Here is a 24,202-nt window from a genome sequence, read left to right as displayed (position 1 = left end):
CCATTTTAAAGTGACTTGGTAACTTTCAATGACTAAAAAGATCTTCAAAACCCTCACAGTTTGCATCTTTGATTCTCCAGTCATGGTTTGTTTTATGTTAAATCCTCATGTTTGGGGCAGCAAGCACAGAAACTGTCGCTTAAACTGGAGGCTTTGCCAGGAATCTGATTCACAGGTTCTGAGTCAGCGCTCTCACCCACCCCTCGGTGCTCATGGCTCTGAGTGACAAAGTCTGCACTTTGGCTAATTAACTTTTCTTTGTCCCTGATACATTTTCCTCCTTCTCATGGAAAAGCCATTTTTGCGGTTTTGTGCTCTATTTGAAGAGGATGAAAATGGATGGAGTTTACCTTTCCTTTTATCTTGTGGACTATAGGTGCCACACGGATATAATAAACTACTATCATTTCGCCTGGAGGCGCTCAGAGCTTCTTGACAGTTCTCAAAGCATGGTCTGGAAAGTGCTCCACATTCTGAAATCTCCTAAGGGACAGAAACAAAAGTTACATTTTGAAAATACATTCTAATTTGAACAATTGAAGCAGAGTGCAAGACTGACCCTTGTCTGAATCATCTTGCCAGTCTCAAGCATGTATATCTTCAATAGTGGGGAATCAAAATGGCCCTATCAGATCAGACATCTTACAATATGAAACAAACAGCACGGACAATGTAGTGTTAAGGATTATGAGTGCTGATAGCCAACACAAAAGAGGATTAACTTTATTATTCTTTCCCCACTTACAACTGCCTTCTTTCAAATTCTCCTCCATCTGGGAGTACAGCTTGTGGCAGTGTCAATATGAGAGTACAGTTCATGCCAAGGGTGTTTCTCTGCCAACCAGCTGGTTCCTCTCTCCCTCTGCCACTCTCTCTCCCCAGCTAAGTGCATATGCTCCAGGACAAGTCAGAACCCAAGCAGTATTTGTCACCAGAATGTCGTGGTTGTGTCCCACTGTGGACCCCAGGTCTTTGGCCAGATGCTAAAGAAAATGGCTGTGACAAGACCAGACAGTGGTCCTCCCTAGAGTCTTTTTTTCCTTCTGTATTTCCCTTTCCTGTTTGCATTCTGACAGTCTGCAAACAAATTCACAGTTTTCTGCAAACTGCTGTATCCAGAATAACACCCCACACACCATCTTCCCCAGGTGCTGAAGAGGTAACAGGGGGCAGCTGGTGACAGAAAGCTCAGTTATGTTTTCAAGGAGACTGTGGCACAGGGAGCCTTCTTTTGCTCCTTGTTCCTATTATTTGTCTTCCTAACAGATTTCAGGGAAATAGATGATTTGGAAGTCATTCTGTAGCTCTTCCCTTGGCCATTTGTGAGAGGCACATGTCGCAAACACAGACCTACTCCCTAAGCTCTCTCCTCCAGGAAGAGCTTGGCTGAAACAAAGCATTTGGTTTTACTTTTTCTTCTTTAGTTCCCAAAAATTCAGTATCTAGCTAAACAAAATATTTGAAGCATTCACTTCTATTCTATATCCTAAATAATTCAAATGCTTTTGGCTGCACAGGGCTATTAGCCTCCTGTGCAGGCTTCTAGCAGCGCTTGCACTCTTACCACGTTACCCTTGGCTGCCGCGCTACCACTCCAACCAAAGCAGGTACAGGAGATGAGTGGCTCCTATGTCAAAGCTGGAGTCCCAGCAGGCAGCAGGGCTGGGGCTTGCTTTGCATTGCCTCCTGTTTTCACTTAACAATAACAACAAGAACAAAACAATTTTTTTCTGCTTTCCTAGCTCTTTGATAAATGACACAATCAATGTCCCAACATCTGATCAGTAACCGGCCTAATTAAAGCATCCAGCCTGTAAAATAGAGCTGTCGTGGAGGCCTCCATTAGTGTCCCAGCCAATAAAAAATATAATGGATTTTTAAACATGTTCTGCCTCTGCGAAGATGAGCTGCAGCAGGGAGGAAAAATGTTTTGGGAAAGGGAAAAAGAAAACCAGGTCATAACCCATTTCTAAATACCAAGTCTCTAGGCACAAACCGAATCGCAATTCAACCTGAAGCTCATCCTTTGAAAAACATGCTTCTGTTCAAAATGATTCTGATTCAATCATGGGCTCATTATGTATTCTTCCTGAGGTTCTCATCAAAACTGTTTACCTATCTTGTACAACCGGCTAATGTGGGGGGAAAAACAACTTTATATTTTGACTTTTCTTAAGCAACACCTTCATTTCTTTTCAACATCAGTATAATGTTCTAGCAATTATGTTGGCATTCTTGCCAAATCTAACTAATTGATTTGCCCTGATGTCTGAGCAGTGCACAGACCTCCTCTGGGTTACGGATGCTTTTCTATAGACCAGAGGGCACTTGCTGCTCTGTGGGGATAGATGGAAAAGCAGGTGTGCACAGCATACACTGTGCACAGCATAGGCATGACACGGTGCAGAAGATTCAGGAGATCAGATAGCTGATTTTCTTTAAATTTAATAAAGATAAGCTGTACATTAGGCTTCTGTCTTTACAAGGAATAATACTTTTTAATCTTCCTGGCTACCACAAAGATTCACAATAGCTAAGAGTGAAGGGCCTGCTCATTCCCCATGGTAAGCATGTAAATATTAGGGAAAGAAAATGGATCTTGTTTAAATGTCCTCATAAAAATTGCTTTTTGTCACAGTTCCTATTCCTGATTGATCCCCTGGCGAACTATATTAACAAGACACATGTGAGGATGCGTAAGGAACTGAACCTTAATGCCTCCTTCTGATGGGATGATGCCAATCCCAGTCCACTCTAGACTGAGAATGCTCAGAGAAAGTCTTCCAACTCCAGGATGTCTCAGCCACCCACAGACATTCACATGTGTTTTACAGAGAGCAGGGATGAGGGAAGATGAGAGTAAAGACATCTCACAGTCTTAGAAGCACACCCATTCTTTCCTCTCTTTGGTCTTTGCTGTCTGTCTGAACATGGCGCTCTGGCAGTGTTTTCCACCCTTTTCTCTTGGTTGAAGCATCTTTGTTAAAGGGGAAGCTCTAATGTGCACATATATAAGAAAGCTGAGACCTCCCCTATGCTGCCCTTCGATTTACTGTTCAATAAGCAGGTTCTTTGCATCTCTGGGCTCCATAGAAAGGACCAAATGACACCAGACAGGACCTTCTCTCGTGTTAGGAAGCAGTAGATGGGGCATTCGACTATGTACATAAGTGAAGGCCATTAAATATTCATGAAGACTCTGTCACTTAAGCAGACGCACATGTGGAAAACAAGCTCATTCATTATATATAGTCTCCAGTAATTGGCCAATTTACATTAATTTAACATCTACAAGGTTATGTACAAAGAAGCATAAAAGGTACACTTCCTCTCTCCCAATAGCTGATAATACAGCACAGGAAGATACTCTGTCATTTCATGACTCAAGACCCCTCTGGCAGAGGAAGTAGATCTTACATGCAGCTTTTTATTCATTTAGCAACATTTATTGGAAGCCTAGCACCTTGGGAGAAATGAACTCAAACAGTGGATAAAGCAGGTACCTGTACCTGTCTTCTACACTTCAAGCACTCACATCAGCTGCGTATTTTCATGGTTGGGAAATAGCAAATTGAGGATTTTGACTCAAGTAATCCACGTATGATACAAGCATCCCCACTGACATACATTTCTTGATACTTGTTCATTTTTTAATTTTGGTTGGACTTTCTACTGAGTCTAATATTTGATGTTAGTTGTGTAAGAAGTATATACTCTTACTTTATATACAGCTTTAGTACCAAAACATATCTTGGCCTTAGAGACTATCTTAATATGGTGATACATGACATGCTGATATTTTTGTTAATTTTTATGAACTTACTCATTTTTCCTAATGTAATTTAAGAAATATTTAGTACTTAATCCTTCATGTGTAATAATAAATACTGTTTTAAGCCAATTTTATTAACAATTTGATTTAAATGGAATATTCAAGTATATCAGTACTAAGATCTATTTATACTTAAGGTAAAATGTAAGTGGACATTTTTCTGACATTTAAAAATCATGATCAAATATTTAAGAAGAGATAGGACTTCCATTTATGAACTAAAATGAAGCACAAATTTTGCTCAACAGATCAAACTTTAACTTAGTTAAACTTCAGGTCTGCATCATCTAAGCATGGTTTATAGAGGGAATATAGAAATTTGATTATCTCACAATAACCTCCATAATAAACACTATATACATATCCATCCAATCGGGAATCCTCTAAGGTTCCTTTCTAGTATACCACCAAAATTTTATTAAGAAAGATGACTTTCTTTTAAGGAGTCCAGAACCCTACCAATTTCTGAGTAGAGGCCCTAGTAAACATAGACCTGTGATATTTGATAAATTATTTACTTTATATGCATATTTCAAATTTTTTATTGTGTCTAAAATATACAAGCACCTCTTTCTTTCATATATCCACCAGAGTCTGTCTGTGGTATATATTCCAAAGTACAGACTCAATAAATGCCAATCTACCATATGAGTGATGGAATCTGTATATTCCAGAAGCTATTTGAGCAATTTTTAGGAATTTCAAGAATAGTATCACCTCCAGTGGTCTCTCCAGTCTCCTCAGAATCACTAACTGGATCATGCCCCGGATGTTTCCTTCCATGGACATGGATCTCCTCAGTGTTTCCATGGCTTCATGGTTGGACTTTCCCAGAAGAGTTTCCCCATTAACAGCAATCAGTTGGTCATTCATTCGGAGACGGCCATCCTGAGGCAGAGGGGAGAAAACAGTGTGAGACCAGGAAGCATGGTGATGTCAGTCGCTGTTTGGAGGAAAATTTCAAGTATGAAAATGAGAGATTTATATGTAAACCTTAACTCCTATGAATGATCTATTTTCAATGGCAGGCAGAGGTTCTGGAACCTCTCAAGAAGTCACTAACAGCAGCAATCTGTGTGAGAGGAATTAATTGTAGATATCTTAGAGTCCTGGGCCACAAAAACTGAGACATTTGTGATGTTTCTTACCCAAGTCTCTGTCTGGCAAACATATAAATCTAACACACTTCTTCCATTTGCTCTGGCAAAGACCATGTTGGGACTCAAGGAATGGAGGCTAAGAAACAAGAGTGGTAGCCATCTCTCAAAAGCAGGGTTTACATTTTCAGATACAGAGAGACATGCTTGAAAACTGTGTGTTTCACAGCATAGCGTGTCTCTTAGATATCACTGCTAGCTCTATTGAAGGGAGTAAACAAATTCCTCACATGATTTTCTCTAACCCAAAGCATAGAGTTATTCATCCACTGTTCTACAGAAGAACACAGATATGTATAATAAGAACCAATTTGCCCTAATGCCACTAGCAGGAAAGCTTGACAAAGGGAATCATCAAGCATTTCCCTAGGATGTTTAGGCTGTTAAATACTTTCATCCAGCATCTCCTAGAAGAGACACCATTTATCACTGAGCACCAGGAACCCTGATATTTGGAGAGTCAACCTGACTCCTCTTCCCATCATGCAAGGCAATTCATTCAGAAGTCATCTTCAGTCAGAAGCCTTCCATCAGCTAACATCTCTAGTGGTGGCTGATAAACTGGGAGCACAGCTTTTTAGGAAGACAACTTGGGCAGACCACAATGCTTTTCTCTTGAAAGACTAGGGGATATCGGTGCTTACAATGTTTATAGACTGGTGACTATCCTATGCTACCTAACCTCAGAAAGCCTCAAGGTTCAGATACAATTAGGAATCCTGTTCTGCTGCTGCAGCAAATACATTTAACAGAAATAGAAATAAGATACACAGAGTTTTACTTTTCCAGAGACTTCTTTCATTGACTACCTTTGGTGATATACACAGACCCAATGAGTTAATGAGATTCATGGCTTTATAAAAATGTCCACAAAAATAATCAAAATAGTGGAAGTATAACTATAACTTGCCTAGGGTCATGATAACATATCAGATGAGACTTATGCAAGCTTAAGTTTTGTAAACATTGACCAGTCAACCCTCTCTCCTAGTAGTCTATTTTATCTTGGCTACAGTTACATGATGCTTAACTAAATGGAAAAGAGTTCTTACAGTGACTGATACCTAGTATGGAACTTCAAATGAGAAGAATGAAATGCAGAAGTGAAGAAAGAAACCTCCCTGAGAAATGACCAAAACAGACACAAAGCTAAGAAGGGAAGCCAGTCATTGTATTGAGCCTCAGAGAGAAAAACCTGTGGGCTAGCTGATGGCCTTCAACCAATACAAGGGCAGGTGGTCAGAGGAATTCTTCCCTAGTGAAGAGAGGGAGAGAGGGAGAGGGAGAGGGAGAGGGAGAGGGAGAGGGAGAGGGAGAGAAAGCTGTTAGTCCATAGAGCGTGTAGAGACACCTTACACATCATCACATCACCTGGTGGATGGAATGTTGATCACACAGGATTAAAACAGGCCACACAAAGGAGTGCATGTTCACTTGAAAGTAACATTGAGAATGGCAAAACAATGGGATCAATAAAGAATGTGTAACTGTTCAGAGGCCGGCCTGCCTCATGGGAACTTAATGTCTCCTCCCTCTGACTTTGGAACTTCACTTAACCTTTACCCTAATTTACCAAGAAAGAAATCTCTCTTCTGCTATCCAATTGTGAATCAGGCACACAGAAGAATAGGATTAAGCCTCCATGAAATGGCGAGATGGGTAAAACAACCACAGCCTTAATGGTTTAGTCACAAGAAATGAAGCACAGCTGGATCTGTCCCAATTTGTCATATGAGAGGAGGATCACTGGGCTGAAGCCTGTCACTAAAATTCTCCTAATGTGACTGGAAACTGATGTGCAGATTTTGAGGATTTTAGAGAAGTGTGGGGCACGGGACAGGGATACGGGCACTGTTAACAGGAAATGAGCCAGTGTTAATATCTGTAGAGGTCTGTCAGCTGGGAGGACACTTCATCTATGATAGCAGGAAGAGGAACAATAAAACTGAAGGAATCTGAGAACGAATTTAATGAGAGGGAAAATGGGAGAAGAAAACAATTGTCTGTAAAAGCTTGTACCAACAGCTACTAATACAGACACACCATATGTCTCAGCCATCTCTAAAACATTCAAGTAAGATATGTTTACTACAGTGAAGTCCAAACCAAGAAGACAGGTCAAGTGACCCACCCCAGGGCCTCTGGAATTTTTTTTTCTGAGACAGTCACATTTATCACAGGTGTCACTAGAGAGTTGTGGGCACAATAAAAAAAAACAAAAACAAAAACAAAACAAAACAAAAAACCCACACACTCTCTTTTGCAAGAGTGGCTGTCCGCTGCTATTGGTGTGTACTTCTTGCTCATAAGATAAGTGATGGGTAATTTCATTAATGGTAATACCAGGAAGATCCTATTGTCTTAACATTTAGAATGTTATCATAAAGCTTTAAGCTTAGAAAGGTCCTCAGAGGTCATCTTGTCTAACCCTTCCATTTATAGATGAATAGTATAATGCTCCAAGAAGACATCATTTGGGGTTGGGGATTTGGCTCAGTGGTACACAGCGCTTGCCTAGAGCATAAAGGCCCTGGGTTCGGTCCCCAGCTCCAAAAAAAAAAAAAAAAGAACCAAAAAAAAAAAAAAAAAAAAGAAGACATCATTTGTCTAACACCTTTTAAGAGAAGGCACTTCCATATATATTTATTTGGACTGGCTCAGCTGGTTAAGCACAAAGTTGGAAAAGAACAGAAGAGTCCATGTCCTGAATTCACTAGGGTGATCTAGCTACATGAATAATAGTGACTCATTCCAGAAGACTACTGCTTCAAGAAGACGTTTAAACCCAGTGAAGATAATATGGCACAGCTATCTGCAGAAAGATCAGTGTTTGAAATCTAGGGACATAGGCAGAACGCATGGACACAGGAAAGTATAAGAGATGCCCTAGCAAAATGGAGGACGTCTTCTACTAGACATATTCTAAGGTGAAGTTGCTTGAAGTAGGAATTGGCTACTCAGACTCAAACATCCTTCAAGAGTAGGCATATCTTTTCACATTGAAATGATTTCCACCAAAGAAGTTGCTTTTCTATGACATTTTTATTAATGTTATTATTTCAGATAATTATTTGGGCATGAGAGTAAAATCCCACAACTTTATTCATGTGAATATAAATAAATACATGAGTCATTTTAGGACAATTCCTCCATCAGAATCTGGCCCATGCTTATACTTTTCAAAGAAATAAACCTTGGGTTTGAAGATGGCTCGGAGGGAAAAGGTGCTTGCCATGCAAGCCTGGTGATGGAAGTTTGGTTCCTGAAACCCACAAAGGTGGAAGGAGAGACCTGATTCCACAAAGCTCTGCTCTGGCCTCCACATGTGTGTCATGGCATGTGTGCTCACATATACAGACATCATACACACATATGTTCACAGTAACAATAATAAATAGCTTTAAGACAAAGAGAATTTTTCTTTCCTTGCTTCTTATCAGCAGAACCCTAAGCAGCAGTGTTGAGGAGAGGGGACTAGACAAGAGTAAAAGCAAACAGTGACTCCCTCGGGATACTTTAGTGGAGACATGAAAAACTTGCATGAGACGTAAGGCTCTCTCTAGCCTGTGATGGGATGGCTTAGAAAGTCATCAGCCCTGACCACTTATCATAAAAGAAGGGATCAAGGGCTCAGAGACAAGATGCAGGTTATTACATCTCCCTTCTGCAAGAACATCTGTGGAAGCATTTTGTGTGAATTCTTAATCATTTATTCCAATGACTTTGTGATATAAATATTACTTCCTCCTATACAGGGATGTAAAGACAGAGGATCGGTTTCATTAATTGATTTCAAAAGGAACTTAGCATAGCCAGCTCTTCTTATCTTTCCTCATTTTTGGGTGGTGGAAAAGGTTTTGGCTTGTAGAACAGGCTGACTTGAGGCTCACTCTGTAGCCTGGGCTGGCCTCAAGTTCACAGCAATACTATTGCCTTAGCCTTTCAGTGATGAGGATAGGTATGTGATCCTATTATGCTATTTTGATTCCTAAATCATATTTCTAGAAATGATTAAGGGTATTAAGATATTGATAAAATATTTAATAAGTTTCTACTGTGTAGTCATTATGCATAACCTCCCTAAATGCCTAAGATAATTGAAACCTTAAGAAAACACTTTCTTAAAAGGAAAAAAATTGAGTCTGAGAGGGGTTGGAATAATTGTTGCTAGACATGTTCTAGGACCAGATCTGAACCAGCTCTGGGTCACTCTGGAGTCTTGTTTCCAGCCCCTTTGCTAATATTCTTTAAGCTTTATGGGTTCTTGGACCTCTCTGAGCATCTAATAAAAGTTACAAATCCTCGTCTCTTCAAAGCAAATATGTACACCAGGATTTCTCTGCAGTTGCACATTTGGATCAGATAAGTCTTTGTAATGAGGGGCTGCCATATGTGTTGCAGGATATTTCATGTGCCTCCCACAGTACTTCAATGACTTCCAGGGGATCCTGTGACCTCCTGGCTCAGCTCCTGATGCTCAACTCCTCAGTACTTCCTCTGTTCTGATCTGGTGACGTTACGTGGCTTGGTGCACTTCTGTTGGTCTGTTTTTATAAAGCTCCTTCATGTAAAATTATAAAACTATAGTGACACAAACTTTATATAAGGAGAGACTAAGAAAGTCTAGGTAAAGAGTGGGGCTCTGTAGAATATTCCAGAAGTATGAAGGCTGACTTTCCCAGGAAGAGTTGGCTATGGCTCAAGGCCAATCTACATTAGTCTAGGGTGTTGAGAGGATTAATCATGACCAGATGTTGGCTCCTGCCTCTGCATGTTTCTAACAGGACCCTTGGTAAGGCCTCCTGGGATATTATCAACACCCACAGCCCAAGCTCAAAGTCAGACTTTACAGTATGTTTCCTGGAGCAGTGGATACTCTAGGCAAGGTGACACTTGATCAGCAAGACAATTTTCCCAAATGAATCCTTTTGAAAGCTCTAAGACTACTCTATGACAATATCTACCTATTGTGATTTTGAAAACAAAACAAAACGAAAGTTAAAACAGTGTAAAAAATTGGTTCCAGTTTGTTATCATTCAGAGTAACTTAGAAGCAATAGTTGGAAAGGACACGGCAAACAAGCAGTGTGGACCACCCTGAGTACCTGTGGTGCTCTCTTTACACTACCTTACCCGTGCGAAATATTTTCAACTTACATCATCTGCCCTAACACATCTAAGCTGAAGGAAGAGGGATACCCTTTCCAATGAGAGCCCTTCTTCATGTATGTGACTTTGTCCACATGCTTCCTCCTTCTCAAATTCCTTTGCACATATTTGATAGCTCTTTGTCCTCTCTAGCCAGCCTGGCAGCCATCTTGCTCTAACAGCTGTTCTCCAGCGCATCTAACTCCTCCTTTCCCCAGTGTCCCTGGTACTATGGCTATTTGTCTACTGCTACCCTCATGGAATTAGTTTCTCACACATTTAATTTAGTATCCTTAGCTTCCTAGATTATAGAATGAGGAGCTTTATTCTGTGTCTCCAATTTATTATAGATTGCCTAGCTCACTCTAGAGGCTAAAGAAGTGCTTGTTAAATTGAGTCATTTGAAAAAAAAATCTTTTAGTAAGGTACATGGGGACTGGTATAAGTTTCATCTATAATGAAGAGATCATTTAATTTATAAACTGCACCTAAGAAGAACTGATGAGCCAAGGCTGGCTTCATTACTTTTTGTCAACTGGCCCCATCTTCACTGACTCAGCTATTGTAAACTTTTCGATGGATTGAATTCAGTTATCATTGGAACTCCACTCCATTTGTGGGGAGCAAATTGATAAAGTCCCAGCATCTGCAGTATTTGGAAATGTTTCTAGGAAACTAAAAAGATCTTCTTCAGGGCATAGGGACATATACTCAATATCGTTTTGATAAAATGCTCTAAATACAGCCTAGTGCCTTTTGTTTAAAACTCCTGGACAAATGCTGGACATACATAAAAACATTGCATCTCTCAGCTTCCTACAGCCACGCTGACCATTCTCACAGTAGGAGCTTGAGACAACCTGACTTGAGTCTCCAGAAGTAGTCGACAGGCTATAGCATGATAATACCATTCTGAGGTGCTTGTTTTACATTTTCCTGTTTCCTGTCATCCCAACTCCCTTTTCATCCCTTCCTATCTCCTTCTGGATTTTGTACTCTTAATTTACTTTGGCCTAGAAAAGCAGATTAAGAAAGCCGGTTCAGGCATATGTGTTATACATGAATCAGGAATATTCTGCATGAATGCATAAACAGATTAGAATCTCAGAGAGCTTTCCCATTGAAACTCTGCTGTGTTTACTTTCTCCTTCTCTATGCTTTTGGGTTTCTTTTTCTGGGGCAGGGGGCAAGTATACTTATTAGTTGTGGGGTATGAGAACCACCTGAGGTACTCAAGTGTGTTCTCATCTTTTGTTCCCTTCCTGCATCCATACATAATATACTCCAACTAGTTTAGCTGAATTTCAGGGTTTTTTCCAGGAGCACTTGTGCCAATGGAGAGACAACACAATATGGCCTGAATATGTGGGAAAGCAGAAAGAAAACAAAGAGGGGGCCAGGCTCCACATCCCCTTAAGTACCTGCCCAGAGTGAACTTAAACTTCCCATCAGGTCTCTCCTCCAGAAGGGCTCACTAGCTACAAGCCGCCCCCACCCCAGGAATTTTGGAAGGGCATTTAAATTATAAACTATTTTAATAGGTGCTAATTTTAGATCCAAGGCACCATCGTCAGGATAGATCAATTTCTATAGATTGCCTTTTTCTTTAAGACTATGACATCATGCATGCTTTCACAATTGATGCGATCCAAGGTATCCGAAACACACATTGAGTTGATGGAGCTTCAAACCTCGCTCTGTAGAGACCAAACACACTTTTTATTTTTATTTGCATGCATAAGAAAGTCAGAAGTGATAAAAATTGGCAGGCAAAGCAGTAACAGAGGCTGAGATGGTAGAATGTTAGAAAGTACAGGATACGACCCTTTTGTACACTCCTGAGGTTTAAATGCACAGACGACATGAATTAATGCCTGCTAAGAGTTTCAAGGCCTTAAAATAAAAGTGACTGACAAGTATTTTCCTTATTTTTTGGCTAATGATATCCTTTTTAACTTTTTTAAGCATAAAATCATAATATTCTTACTACATACATTACAAATCTCCTGGTTTATTTGGGGACCACTCATCAGTGCTCAGTCTGCAGAGCTGAAGGTATCCAATGTAGTTGTCAAAACCCGACTGCCTAGACCTCTGTCAGAGGCACCAGTTACAATGCCACCAGCTACCAGTGATACCTCAAAGTCTTCCTGCTGGGAGGAAATGTATCAGTTTTAAGAAAAATGGAGAACTCAAGAAATCATTTAACATTAGTGTTCCTTTAAAAGTGGTCCCTTTTATCTTCCTTTGGCTTCATTAATTATAGATATGCCACATGATTTATAGATACTGGCAGAAATGGAGGTGAAGATTACTCAGGCTGGGTGCTTTGGGCTGACTCTGCTAAGGGCGTGGGATACCACTAAATGCTCCCCATTATGGAGAGACCCCACATCTGGTCCCTACTTCCAGATCTACTGCTCATAGATGGTCTTCCCCTAAATTCAGCTTAATCACTTGAAATTGACTGTGTGAATGCTTGTACTAGTTAAAATTCTCATATCCACTCTGAAAGAGTGGGGATTCTATGAAATTCTACACCTTTGAGAAGAATCACTCCAAACTTCTTGAGCAGACAGGATCAGGTTACTTAAATGATGTCTGTTTCATATTCTGGATGCGTACATTTGCAATTAGCTATGCCAGGCATTTTCCCTCTACTTAATTTCACCATCATCAAGTAGTATTTATTAAGCACACACTGGGCTAAATTATTTTTGTACAGAGTAACATTCTTAAATGCATTCTCTCTGTTTAAGAGTCCTTAAATAATCCATCTACCTGATACATGACATTTATTTCTCTTAGCAAAAATAAATAAATAAAACTAATTTTGAAAAGCTCTTAAATTTGAATTTTTATCTTATTATTTCAGGGCTTCAATAGTGTATCTTCCACTCCTAACATCAGCATATTCAAATGTAAAAAGTACAAGGCAGAACTTGTGTGATGTATTACATGCAATTCTCATGCTTGTGGTAATGTTTACAGTTTCCCTAAATTTATAAAATATTGTCTTTTCTAAAAATTATTTCAGGAAAAAAGCAGCCTAAGGTAAGTGTAAGCAGTAAATATAAAATTATTAATAAAATAAAAATATATATTTTATATAATATAGTTCATTAAAAGCAAAGCTGAGAAAAGTCATTTACCTTGAAGATATTTAGCAAGTGATTAAGAATATAAAGTCTTCAAAATGACTGTAGAGACTGTGCCTGTGTAACCTCAGAGAAAATACAAAGTCCAGTGTAACACAGATTTTGAAAAAAGGGATATTTTTCTGAATGCAGAACTGATGTTTCTTTCCATCTAATAGCAACAACGGCATATTTTACTTGAAGTTTCAACCACAAAAATGAATTTAAGGAGAACATCCTCCAGGACATCATAATTTCAGCCTAGTTATGGTTCTTAGACAAAGTAACACATATTTTTATGGTTGGTATACTTTGTTTGTAGAAGCAATTGCACTATACTTTGGTATAATGCCCAGGAAGAACGACAGAAACTAAAAGCAGAAGCCGGCAACAAGTGCACTGTGGGATCGGATTAGCATCAGTGCTCCAAGAGTTAGCCTGGTGCTGGTGTTTGGTGCATGCACATGGTGAATGATATGATGTAGCTCACAGAGAGGCCTCAGAGGGTTCTGCAAGGAGACCGAATATCTGGGTGTTATTTCCCTTGCTCCTGTGTGTGTGTGCGTGCGTGCGTGCGTGCGTGCGTGCGTGCGTGCGTGCGTGCGTGCGTGCGTGCGTGCGTGCGTGCGTGCGTGTGTGTGTGTGTATGTTTTACAGGCCTGTACATGTTTGCTGAGTAGATATGTGCTGAAAACACAATCTCTGGGCTCTCTTTGCTCCCCCTTATTTTCTTGGGTGTCATGTCTTACATTGTACATTCAGTGTTCTGAGTTAGTTAAGTATCTGGAAGATTCTGAGTACCGTAGACCTACAATTCAACTTGCCCTGAAAGTAGTTCATGTTCCTGCTTGTTTCCCAGAGAGCACCCGAAAAGCTGCATGCACTTACAAGCAAATAGAGCTTTGCCTTTTTATTAGAAATAACTCAAAGAGGAAACAGAGAGGCTTGAAAGCAGCAGCCTGGTAGGTGAGAGGAGAGACAAAAGGTCCTCAATTAGAATCAGAGTCATTCTGAGATGTTACATCTGGCAGTAGCTGGTCTGCCTTTGTTTATATCAACAGACACTCTCAGGAGAATATAGCACTCAGAATCCACAGGAAGAATTTGGTCATACTTTTCAAAGTAGTTTAGTTTTCAACAATCCACCTTCCCTTAAGGGAAAAACACCTTGAGAACCAATTAGTGGTATGAAGGGCTGGGAGACAAAGATTGCTCCGGTAGAAAAAATACTTTGTTGATTTCAGGTAAAATCCTAGGGCCAGATGCTAACATGGGTGTCCCCGGTGCTCATCTCCCTGCCCCAGGGACAAGGCAGTCTGTTACATTTGTTTCTCTTCAACCAGGACAGGAACAAAGTCTCCAAACAATTTTTGTAAGACACAATCCAGATTCACAGAACAGGTGGCAATTTTCTGAGGATTATTGGACTAGCGGGAGGAAAAAATTAAAAAGTACAATTTTTTCATCTGAATTGGGTTCCTTGTGGACAGAGCTCAGGCCTGTACTGAGCACAGTGAAGGAGGTAAACAAGACAAATGGGTACCAACCATTCACAGCGAGGCTAAACACATGATTGATGCCTCTCACTGTTTCAGAACAGCTATAAATATGCTGTCCAGTGTTTTTCAATGGTGTGAAGGTCTGACTCAGCAGACCCATGTCAGGAAGAGAATTTACATAAATGTAAAGTGAAATCTCTCTGCAAGAAATAGGACTATTAGAAACTGCTTAGGTAAGGAACTGCTCACTTACACAAACAGACTCGCTTATTAAACGACACACCAATATCTGCTGGAGCGGAAGTTATTGCCCATTTAAAAAACAAAAGTGAAAGCAAAGATGTCTGCTTTTAATTTCCAAGAAGTCATCTCGGTTTCAATTTTACTCTAAATAAATTCTGCAAAAAGAGCTGTCATTAGCAATGACAAGAATAATGGCAAGTGGGTGTCCACAAGCATAGCACCTGTCCTTAAACAAAGCAGACACTTAGACAGCTTGCTAAGAAGGGTGAGCATAACACAAAACTACCAGGGAGTAGCCCCTGATTACAGGTACACAATTGGATGGTATGAAATTACGTTCATTCTAAAGCAGTGTGGCCATAGGCTATAGCCCCATTTTGTACTCAGCAAGTCTAGGTTATCTCATAAGAGTAGAGCCTTGAAATCACTGTCATGTACAATGCCTCCTTTGATAAAAATGACATAACCAAAATGTGTAAATGAATAAAATTAGAGATTCCATTTTAAATACTTCTCATGGGGCCTAGCATATGTAAAGCCACAAGTATAACGGATGCTGCTGCTTGCTGCTACTAGCATTCGGTTTCCATACCCATGGCGGTTGTCTTATTCGAGACACATTAGAGGGTATTTTAGATTCATTCATAGACTTCATTGCTTTACCAATCTCCACACCCACACTTCTGCCACTTTTACTATGGCCACCATATTTTCTTTCCCTTGACCTTGGATTCAGTCTTATGACTACTTGACAAGTTTTGTTTGTGTGTTGTGACAGTGTGCCCCTTCGAAGTCCCACTGCCGTAAGGTGGGACTTTGCTACTAGCCCTCTGATGTCTGTTAGCCTAGTGCCAACGGCTTGGTAAAGTATGCAGAACACATTATTATGCCTGTAGACCTACAATGTGACAGGAAACACTCAGCCTGCACCAGAGCCTCTACCACCACCAGTAGCTGCCCTGCAGAGCCATGAACAAAATAAAAGCTTATTGATTAAATCACTGAACCTTTAAGAGTATTGATCATGTGACACAAGTTAACTGAACTGGAGAATAAATTAAAGAATTGCCTATCTATAGTGCAAGTCCCATGCTCCAAGGAAGAAGACATCAGCTTAGTGTTTAAGTTGAAGAAAAAATGGAAGTAGGGGATATCAGGAGCAAGAATTCTAAGACCTGGTTATTCTTATAAGGACTAAATAGGTCTTCTCAGGGTCAGTATGAGGGGATACACGTAGTTACAGGAGCAAGAATTCTAAGACCTGGCTATTCTTATAAGGACTAAGTAGTCTTCTCAGGGTCGGTATGAGGGGATACACGTAGTTACAGGAGCAAGAATTCTAAGACCTGGCTATTCTTATAAGGACTAAGTAGGTCTTCTCAGGGTTGGTATGAGGGGATACATGTAATTAACATTCCTAAGAGGGGTTGTTAGACACCAAGCCAAAGACTCTACATCAGTGGTTCTCAACCTTCCTAATGCTGCAACTCTTTAATACAGTGCCTCATGTTGTGGTGATCCCCAACTAGAAAATTATTTTGTTGCTACTTCATGGCTGTAATTTTGGTGCTGTTATGAATCATACTGTAGATATCTGATATGCAGGATGTCTGAAAGGCTGCGATTTTGCTACTCTATGTGTATCTTAAAGCCCAGCACTAGCTCCAAGATGCTACAGACTTTACTGACTTCCTAGCAAGCGGGGTCCAGTTCCAAAGAGTAATTTGCCTTTGTTTATTCAGGAAGAGAGAAAAGAAGGTAGGACTCAAACTCTGGCATATCATTATATCGCCTGAGTCAATGGTGATCAGGGACACAAACACGCTGTCCCTCTTATACAATCACTTTCCTCCTCTCAGACTGTTGTGCACATTGATTATTTAATCCTTGAGGCCCTATGGACTAGGTACTGCAGGTAAGAAAATGAGAGATAACAAGCCAATATCCGTGCCCACAGTTTCACATGGGTGCCAAGCAGTGGGAGTGCTGGATTTGAACACAGGCAGTCCAGTGAACTATTAGACCATGCTATCAGCTTTGGTCTCACAGGCTGCCCCAACATGAAAGATTAGGGCCATAATCTTCTCTCTTTTCTGGAGTTGTATAAACTTACTTGAGTGCTTAAAGGGGAATCCACATTCTAGGCACGGTGGTTATCTTGAGGGATGTAGAATGAAGAATGAACTGTATTCTACAGTCATTCTTAGAACCCTCTAAGCTTGCATTTTTTGTAAGCACAATTTTCCCATTTCCCGCATTCAGTCAATTCATTTCTAGTTTTGTTTTTCTGATTATGTAATTTTAGGTGCTACTCTGCTAAGTTATAAGTTCAGAGGACTGTTAAAGGAATAATTAAAAGAATAATATTCACAAAGACTTTTCACAACTATCTTAGGAAGTACAAACATAAGGAACTGGTGCCTAGATCAGTCCACATACACACTTCCAGAGTTGAGCAGGAAAGCCTCAATGGTTCCCATCCTTTAGAGATTGCCTCCATCTGGGATTTCAAAAACCACAGCCCCATCCCAAATACCAGCACCCAGGCAAACCTCACACCTTTACCTTGAAAGCAGCACCTCCATGGATGATGGATTTGATAAAAATCCCCAAGTCAGTCCCAGTTTCTCGAGATTTATTCCCTTTCAGGCTAACTCCAAGGCCAGCGGAGCCGAATCATTCAGGGGATCTCCAAGGTGAGCTGCTCGCTTGATTCCAGGGAGAGTGCATAGCAATCAGGTTCTCCTTTCTGTTGGGAAGAGTGAAGAGAGGAGGGCTGATTATCAGTTCACCTTCTCAGATGACCTAAAGCAGATACAATTGGCAAGATGAGGTGGTTGGACCTCCAAGAGTTATATTCCTGCCAAAGAGAGGCTACCCACCCCCTACTCTCTGTTAACATGCAAACATCTTATCTACCATGCAACAAAGCACTCCCTGAGACAGAATTTGGTAATGGTCAAAAAAAAAAAAAAAAAAAAAAAAAAAAAAAAAGACCACTTCAGGAGGCTAAAACTGTAAAACTTTAAACATTCTGTAGATACTTGGAAACTCAGTAGGCTGTTTTAAATAATTAAACAGGCTGAATGTTAAACTCGACAAACGTCAGGTTTCAGAATATTCTTAGACATTATTCATTCTCAGCATGTCCATCTCATGAATGTCTTAATATATAAAAATTTTGGAGAAATACTATACTTATATAATTTGAGACATATCGTTTAGCACAGAAACCATAGTATTGGTGAATATTATCAATATGGAACAGAGCACAGAAAAAAGTTCATTCTAAAGTTAGAGAAACACTTTAATGGCTGTCATTGAATTTAATTTCATCTTATCAAAAATCATACTTTAAGTTTATATCTTTGTATAGCAGAGCCCCCTAAAGATAAATAAGTTCTTAGATTGCAATAAAGAGTAATTACACATAATAAATATTCATGTTCTCGATGACAAATAGCACCAATCCACTGGCAAATTCATCTCCAAGCAGACAGAGCGTGGTGGCAAATGGCAGGCTTATGGGTCAGCTCTCCTGGGAGAAGCACGTGGCAGCTAGTTATATTTGGTACAGAGGGTTCTCAGCTATACAGCTGTGAGAATCAGCACGTGCTGTGCACGTGACAATTGCCTAAGTGCCTCTCCTGCACCTCTTCAAGCTTGCAGGAATGTGAAAGGGCCACAGTTCTTAACTGGAAAATTTGAAAATGAGATATTCCTGAAACCCATCCACTCAGTCTAGGCTGGCAGTTACTTCCTCTCTGTAATTACGTCTAGAGACTCTCATCTTAAGGTCACTTCGAGGTGACTCCTCTGTACAATTGAGTATTTAAAACATCATCACGAGTGTCTGGATGTCAGTCTCAAATCCGTATAAAATCAGAAGTAGCAAAGAACCCATAATTAAAACAGGATTAAGGGGTCTGATCATAGCCAGAGCCACTGACCTGACATTTTCAACTCCTAACAAAAAAGACAAGAACCCATATTTAACATGTAAAGAAATAGTGCTTTCAATTGCTTTCTTTCTATACAGGGTTATTGGAAAGATTCTGACAAAAGGTTGTTCAAAGAAATGAAACTGCATTGCCTAATTTAATAAATCTATGGTAGGTTTCTCTCTGTGTGTCTCTGTCTGTCTGTCTGTCTGCCTGCCTCCCTCCCTCCATCCCTCCCTCCCTTCCCCCCCCTGTGCGTGTGTGTGTGTGTGCGTGTGTGCGCGTGCGTGCGTGTGTGTGTGTGTGCGCGCGCGTGCGTGCGTGTGTGTGTGTGTGCGTGTGTGTGTGTGTGTGTGTGTGTGTGTGTGTGTGTGCGTGTGTGTGTGTGTGTGCTGTGCGTGTGTGTGTGTGTGTGTGCATGTGTGTGTGTGCGTGTGTGTGTGTGTGTGTGTGTGGCTGTGTGTGTGTTCTTGTGTATGTGTGTGTGCGTGTGTGTGTGTGTGTGCGTGTGCGTGCGTGTGTGTGTGTGTGTGTGTGTGTGTGTGTGTGCGTGCGCGCACGCTAACTCATTGTCCAAGCTGAGAAGCAAATTCCATTTCTGGCATCAAAGTTGCAATCCCCTGGTTGTTTTTGTTGTTTTATTGCTTTGTTGTTGTTGTTGTTTATTTCTTTTCCTCTTAATTGATAGAGAATTGGTATTCTTTACCAACACCTTGTACTATTCCAATCCCCACGGAGATGCTCAAGCTTAGCAGTAAATGTAAACATCTAGCCTTTACCTTTGTCCTCCAATATACCTAAATTAGAATCCAGAACATTTTACTGCCATTCATGATTTTGAGCCTCTCTGAGATTGGGTTAATTTAAGTCTAATAAAAAATACAGAATTAAACAATAAATTAGAGGACAATTGTTCCCACTATAAGTTGTGAACATTTTAGGATGTAAACTTGAAAGTTCTTTGGGTACTATTTAGAGAAAATGATTTTAAAAACCTAACTGCTTTAGAAATACAGTTCTACATTGTTTAAGAATGGGACAGGGGCTGAAACATATGCTCCTAGAATACATGACTTCCCGTGGCTAGTGTACAGTGTCAGTACATACACCAAAATAGCCGAGATACCATGCAGTATATGATGGTTACACTCAAGTCATTTATTTTATAATCAAGGAGTTTTCATTTGACAACTGTATTTGATTAGTAAGATTGACAGTTATTATTGTTTTACTCTAATACGTTTAATTTGTTATCTAAATGTGAAAACAAAATAGAGATGATGCAGAATCACGTTTTCCGTTTCCTTACAAAGTCAACTCCCTGACTCGGAGGAGCACGAAACACAATAGAAACAACAAACTAAAGGCTAATGATGATAGAGTTGATCCACTCCAAGCCCTTGACACATGTTAAAGCACTTAGCTTCCCTATGACCTGAAAGGTTTCTTTATTAGCAGGGCCATTTTACAGATGAAGAGATCACAGAGCATCGCAGCCAGGTACTGTGCTAACAGATCCCAACTTGTAAATACAGAAGCTTTGGAGGCCCAAGCAGCAGGACTCCTAATTCATACTGTTATTGTTTTAGTGAAAGGTCCTGGGCTATTTATTACACGTCTATGATGTCTCATATTCTATGGTCATCTTAGTGAAAGCACTGAAAATTATCCATGATCTATGATTAAAGTTGATGTGAACTATGCTATAAATTGGTTATTAAATGACAAACACTGTCTATACTTACAGTGTATATTACACATTAAAATATATTTACTGGGCTGGGAAAATTGTACTGAGTAAAATATTTTTGTTGTCCCAGCAAGAAGGCATGAGTAAAGATCTTTAGAACCCACGTAAAAGCTAGGTTTGGCTGCATGAACCCAAATCTCAGCCCACTCAAGTGTACAAACAAATATACCCCACATAAATACACACATGCACACATAAACATTGAACTTATGAAGCATCACTCCAGATACCTATTTTTTCGGGGAATGGGAGTAGCACCTCCTAAACATGTTCTCCCTGAATTTTAAGAATCCCCTATATCAGTATGAGTTACAGTCACCATCCATGCAGTGCAGCGATCCCTGGTTCATTGCCCTGAGCTCTGACTCTTTGTACCACTTGACCAATACCTTTCCAGTCCGCTCACCCTCCGCTAATTACTGTTTTCCTATGTGCTTCTGAGTTTGATCGTTTCTCTTTTTAAATCATCTTTTCTTTTTCTGAAACAATGGGCTTTCCTTCCCAATCCCATGCAAGCATCAGACTCATGGCAATCTCCCTGCATCCATCTCACGAGTGAAAGTGCTGGAGTTAAAATTTGAATTATGAGCTGGAGAGATGGCTCAGCGGTTAAGAGCACTAACTGTTCTTTCAGAGGACCTGAGTTCAATTCCCAGCAACCACATGGTGGCTCACAGCCATCTGTAATGGGATCCAATGCCTTCTTCTGGTGTGTCTGAAGATAGTAACAGTTTACTCATATACATAAAATAAATAAATAAATCTTAAAAAAAATTTCGATTACAAGTGTTACTTGTATGCCTGGCAGCCTGATTCTTAACTGCTATGCCACCATACATCCTTGCATCCCAGATTTGTGACCCACTGTGATATGACTTAGTCACAGGGCATTTCAAGTTTAATTCCTATAATGAAAGTAAAATGATACACAATTTATAGTCTGCGCCAACTACGGATATGCTTCCCTTCTTTGTTGCACTGTAACGGACTCAAGTCATAATTAGGGGTGGGTTTCTAATAATGGCATATTCCCAATGGTGAAGGAAGCCATTACAGTAGTTAACACAGCCATTTCCTCTCTTAGAAATAAATGTTCCTTTACCTAATGTACAAAGGGAGAAAATCAATATACTGAATGTCTCCTACCAATAATCCTAGTTTGAAGAGCAACTCTGAAAATTAAACTCAAACCTTGTCAGGCAGCATTCTGAAGCAGATGGGGAGGTGAATAGAGTACTTGCAAGTGTCTTTAATGAAGGACATCAGAGATGGGACCAGCCTGGGGACAATGTCACATCCAGACAGCAGAGGATCCGTGGCTTGCTAGCTTTTTAGCAGGAGCTCCTCCAACTTGTGTCAGGAGGACTCCTGCTATTTCCTTCTACCTGCACCTCCACACTAAAAACATGGGTATAGTAAAGGACCCTTACTACTTTTAACTTGCCTCCTTGTTATTCCTTATACCTTGTCAGTAGATGTCAATTCTTTGGACACAAAGTCCTCAATATTCCCAGGGCTAGGCTGTGATGGATACTTAAAATGCCCCCACTATGCATCAATAAGCCCAGCATCCCAGCACCTACTAGGTGCCAGTCATGCAGAGTCCTCAGCTTGGGCCTCCTCAAGCTTGGCATGACAGACACTCGTATTGTGGACTGTCCTATGCAGTGTAGTTAACCACAGCCATGTAGCCTCAGTAGTGTTGTTCCTGCACCAGCTGTGACAACGAGAAATGCCTCAGGCACTGCCATATGTCATCTAGGGTAAAATTCCAGTTGAGAAATCACTGGCCTTGAATTAACATTACCAAATGTAGCCACATTAAAAAATGCCTGGGTCTAGAAAGCATAACAGAAGTTGCTGGCTGCATGGTTCTTACTAATATGTTCCCAAAGCCTCAAGACAGCAAACACCCTGTGAATTGGGCAAGCCTTCAGTCCACAGGCTCACGACCAACATTTGGTTAAAATGGAAGAGTACAGCCATGTTCTTGGCTATGTTTATGACTAGATGGTAGCTAATTTCCAGAGGCAGGTATTCAATGTCTGTGAGATGAACAGAGTAGGGGTGATGATAGGCAATGCTACATTAATTAGTACAACCCCTAAATGATTTATTACTTATACAAGAATCCAAGACCCAACTACAATCCATGAAGCTAGTTAAACAACTACACTAACCCATTTGCTACTTTGTATTTTTATTTGTTAAATTACTTATATAATTGTATTGACAAAACGTTGAGTTAAACTTTGTGTCCAGCATGCTTCAGGTATGTCATAGACATGCTATACCATATATATATAGAGAGAGAGACCATCCCATCTGCTGCCTACTTAATTCCTGTCCCAAGTTATCTGGCTGGAAAATGTCACTATCTATTACCACTAGGGTAGATTGTTACTACTGCAGTGCTGCTCTTCTCTTTTCACTCTGTTTTCCAATACTGCTGAATCACTAAAAAGGAATATGTTTTAGAAAGAATGCATGACGCTATACAACCATTTACTATACCAGTATATTGCTATGGAAATAGAAAAAGGAACCTTTAATGGCAAGCACGCACACACACACACATACACACGCGCACACACACATACACACACACATACACACACATACACACGGGCACACACACACACATACACACGCGCACACACACCTACTCTACTGAAAACTATACAGGATACGTACTCTTTTGTATGCATTATTTGATTCTCTCTATTATATATAGTATGTACATTTTGAGTGTATGTATTTGCATTTTAATTTTTTTAAGATTTATTTATTTCATGTATATGAGTACACTGTAGCCGTCTTCAGACACACCAGAAGAGGGTATCAGAGCCTATTACGGATGGTTGTGAGCCACCATGTGGCTGCTGGGAATTGGACAAGAGACCTCTGGAAGAGCTGCCAGTGCTGTTTATTGCTGAGCCGTCTCTCCAGCCTTGGGTTCACATTTTTAAATCAGTTATCTCACACTACAGGTTACCATCACAAAGAGCAATAGGCATGGTACCTTTCCCAAAGTTGGAAGCCCTGTGATCCAGTACCCAAAGCTTATTGTCTATTCATCTATCTGCACACAATCACCCATTGTTCCATCCATCTCCATTGAAATATGTAGGCATGTGTGCACGCGCGCGCGCAAACACACAGCTACAGAAAGTTTTATAAGACATTACTTGACCTATTTTGGTGTTTTCTATGCTACTCTCTTAAATCTCATTTTTTAAAAATGATTACAATTTACTAGATTAAATCCATAGCCCAAAATATGTAATAGTTTTCACTTCATCCATGTATATATGGGAATTGGTTTTATTAAAGAAAGAAAAAGAGCAAATGAAAGAACAAACGTCAAAAAAAGTTTTAACCAATTTGAAAAGGTGTTTTAGCACTTTATCCCATTCATTTAGAGCCCTAGCCTTACCCATGTTATCTTTAAGCTCTTACAGCACAGCATGCCTACAGGAAAATCTACATACTGTA

The 24,202-nt window shown here is 40.1% G+C and overlaps 1 protein-coding gene across 1 annotated transcript in view; it reads right to left on the bottom strand.

Annotated features, from left to right (window-relative positions):
* The window catches only part of Pard3b (par-3 family cell polarity regulator beta), a 986,886-nt gene that overhangs the window by 406,242 nt on the left and 556,442 nt on the right, over nt 1-24,202 (bottom strand). Inside the window, 4 exon segments of the mRNA XM_032901196.1 lie at nt 351-483; nt 4,550-4,720; nt 17,582-17,699; nt 17,701-17,765. Coding sequence (XP_032757087.1) covers nt 351-483; nt 4,550-4,720; nt 17,582-17,699; nt 17,701-17,765 — 487 coding nt within the window.

Source organism: Rattus rattus, chromosome 4, assembly GCF_011064425.1.
Source record: "Rattus rattus isolate New Zealand chromosome 4, Rrattus_CSIRO_v1, whole genome shotgun sequence".
Lineage (NCBI taxonomy): Eukaryota > Metazoa > Chordata > Mammalia > Rodentia > Muridae > Rattus > Rattus rattus.
This window is presented reverse-complemented; position numbering and strand designations above follow the sequence as displayed.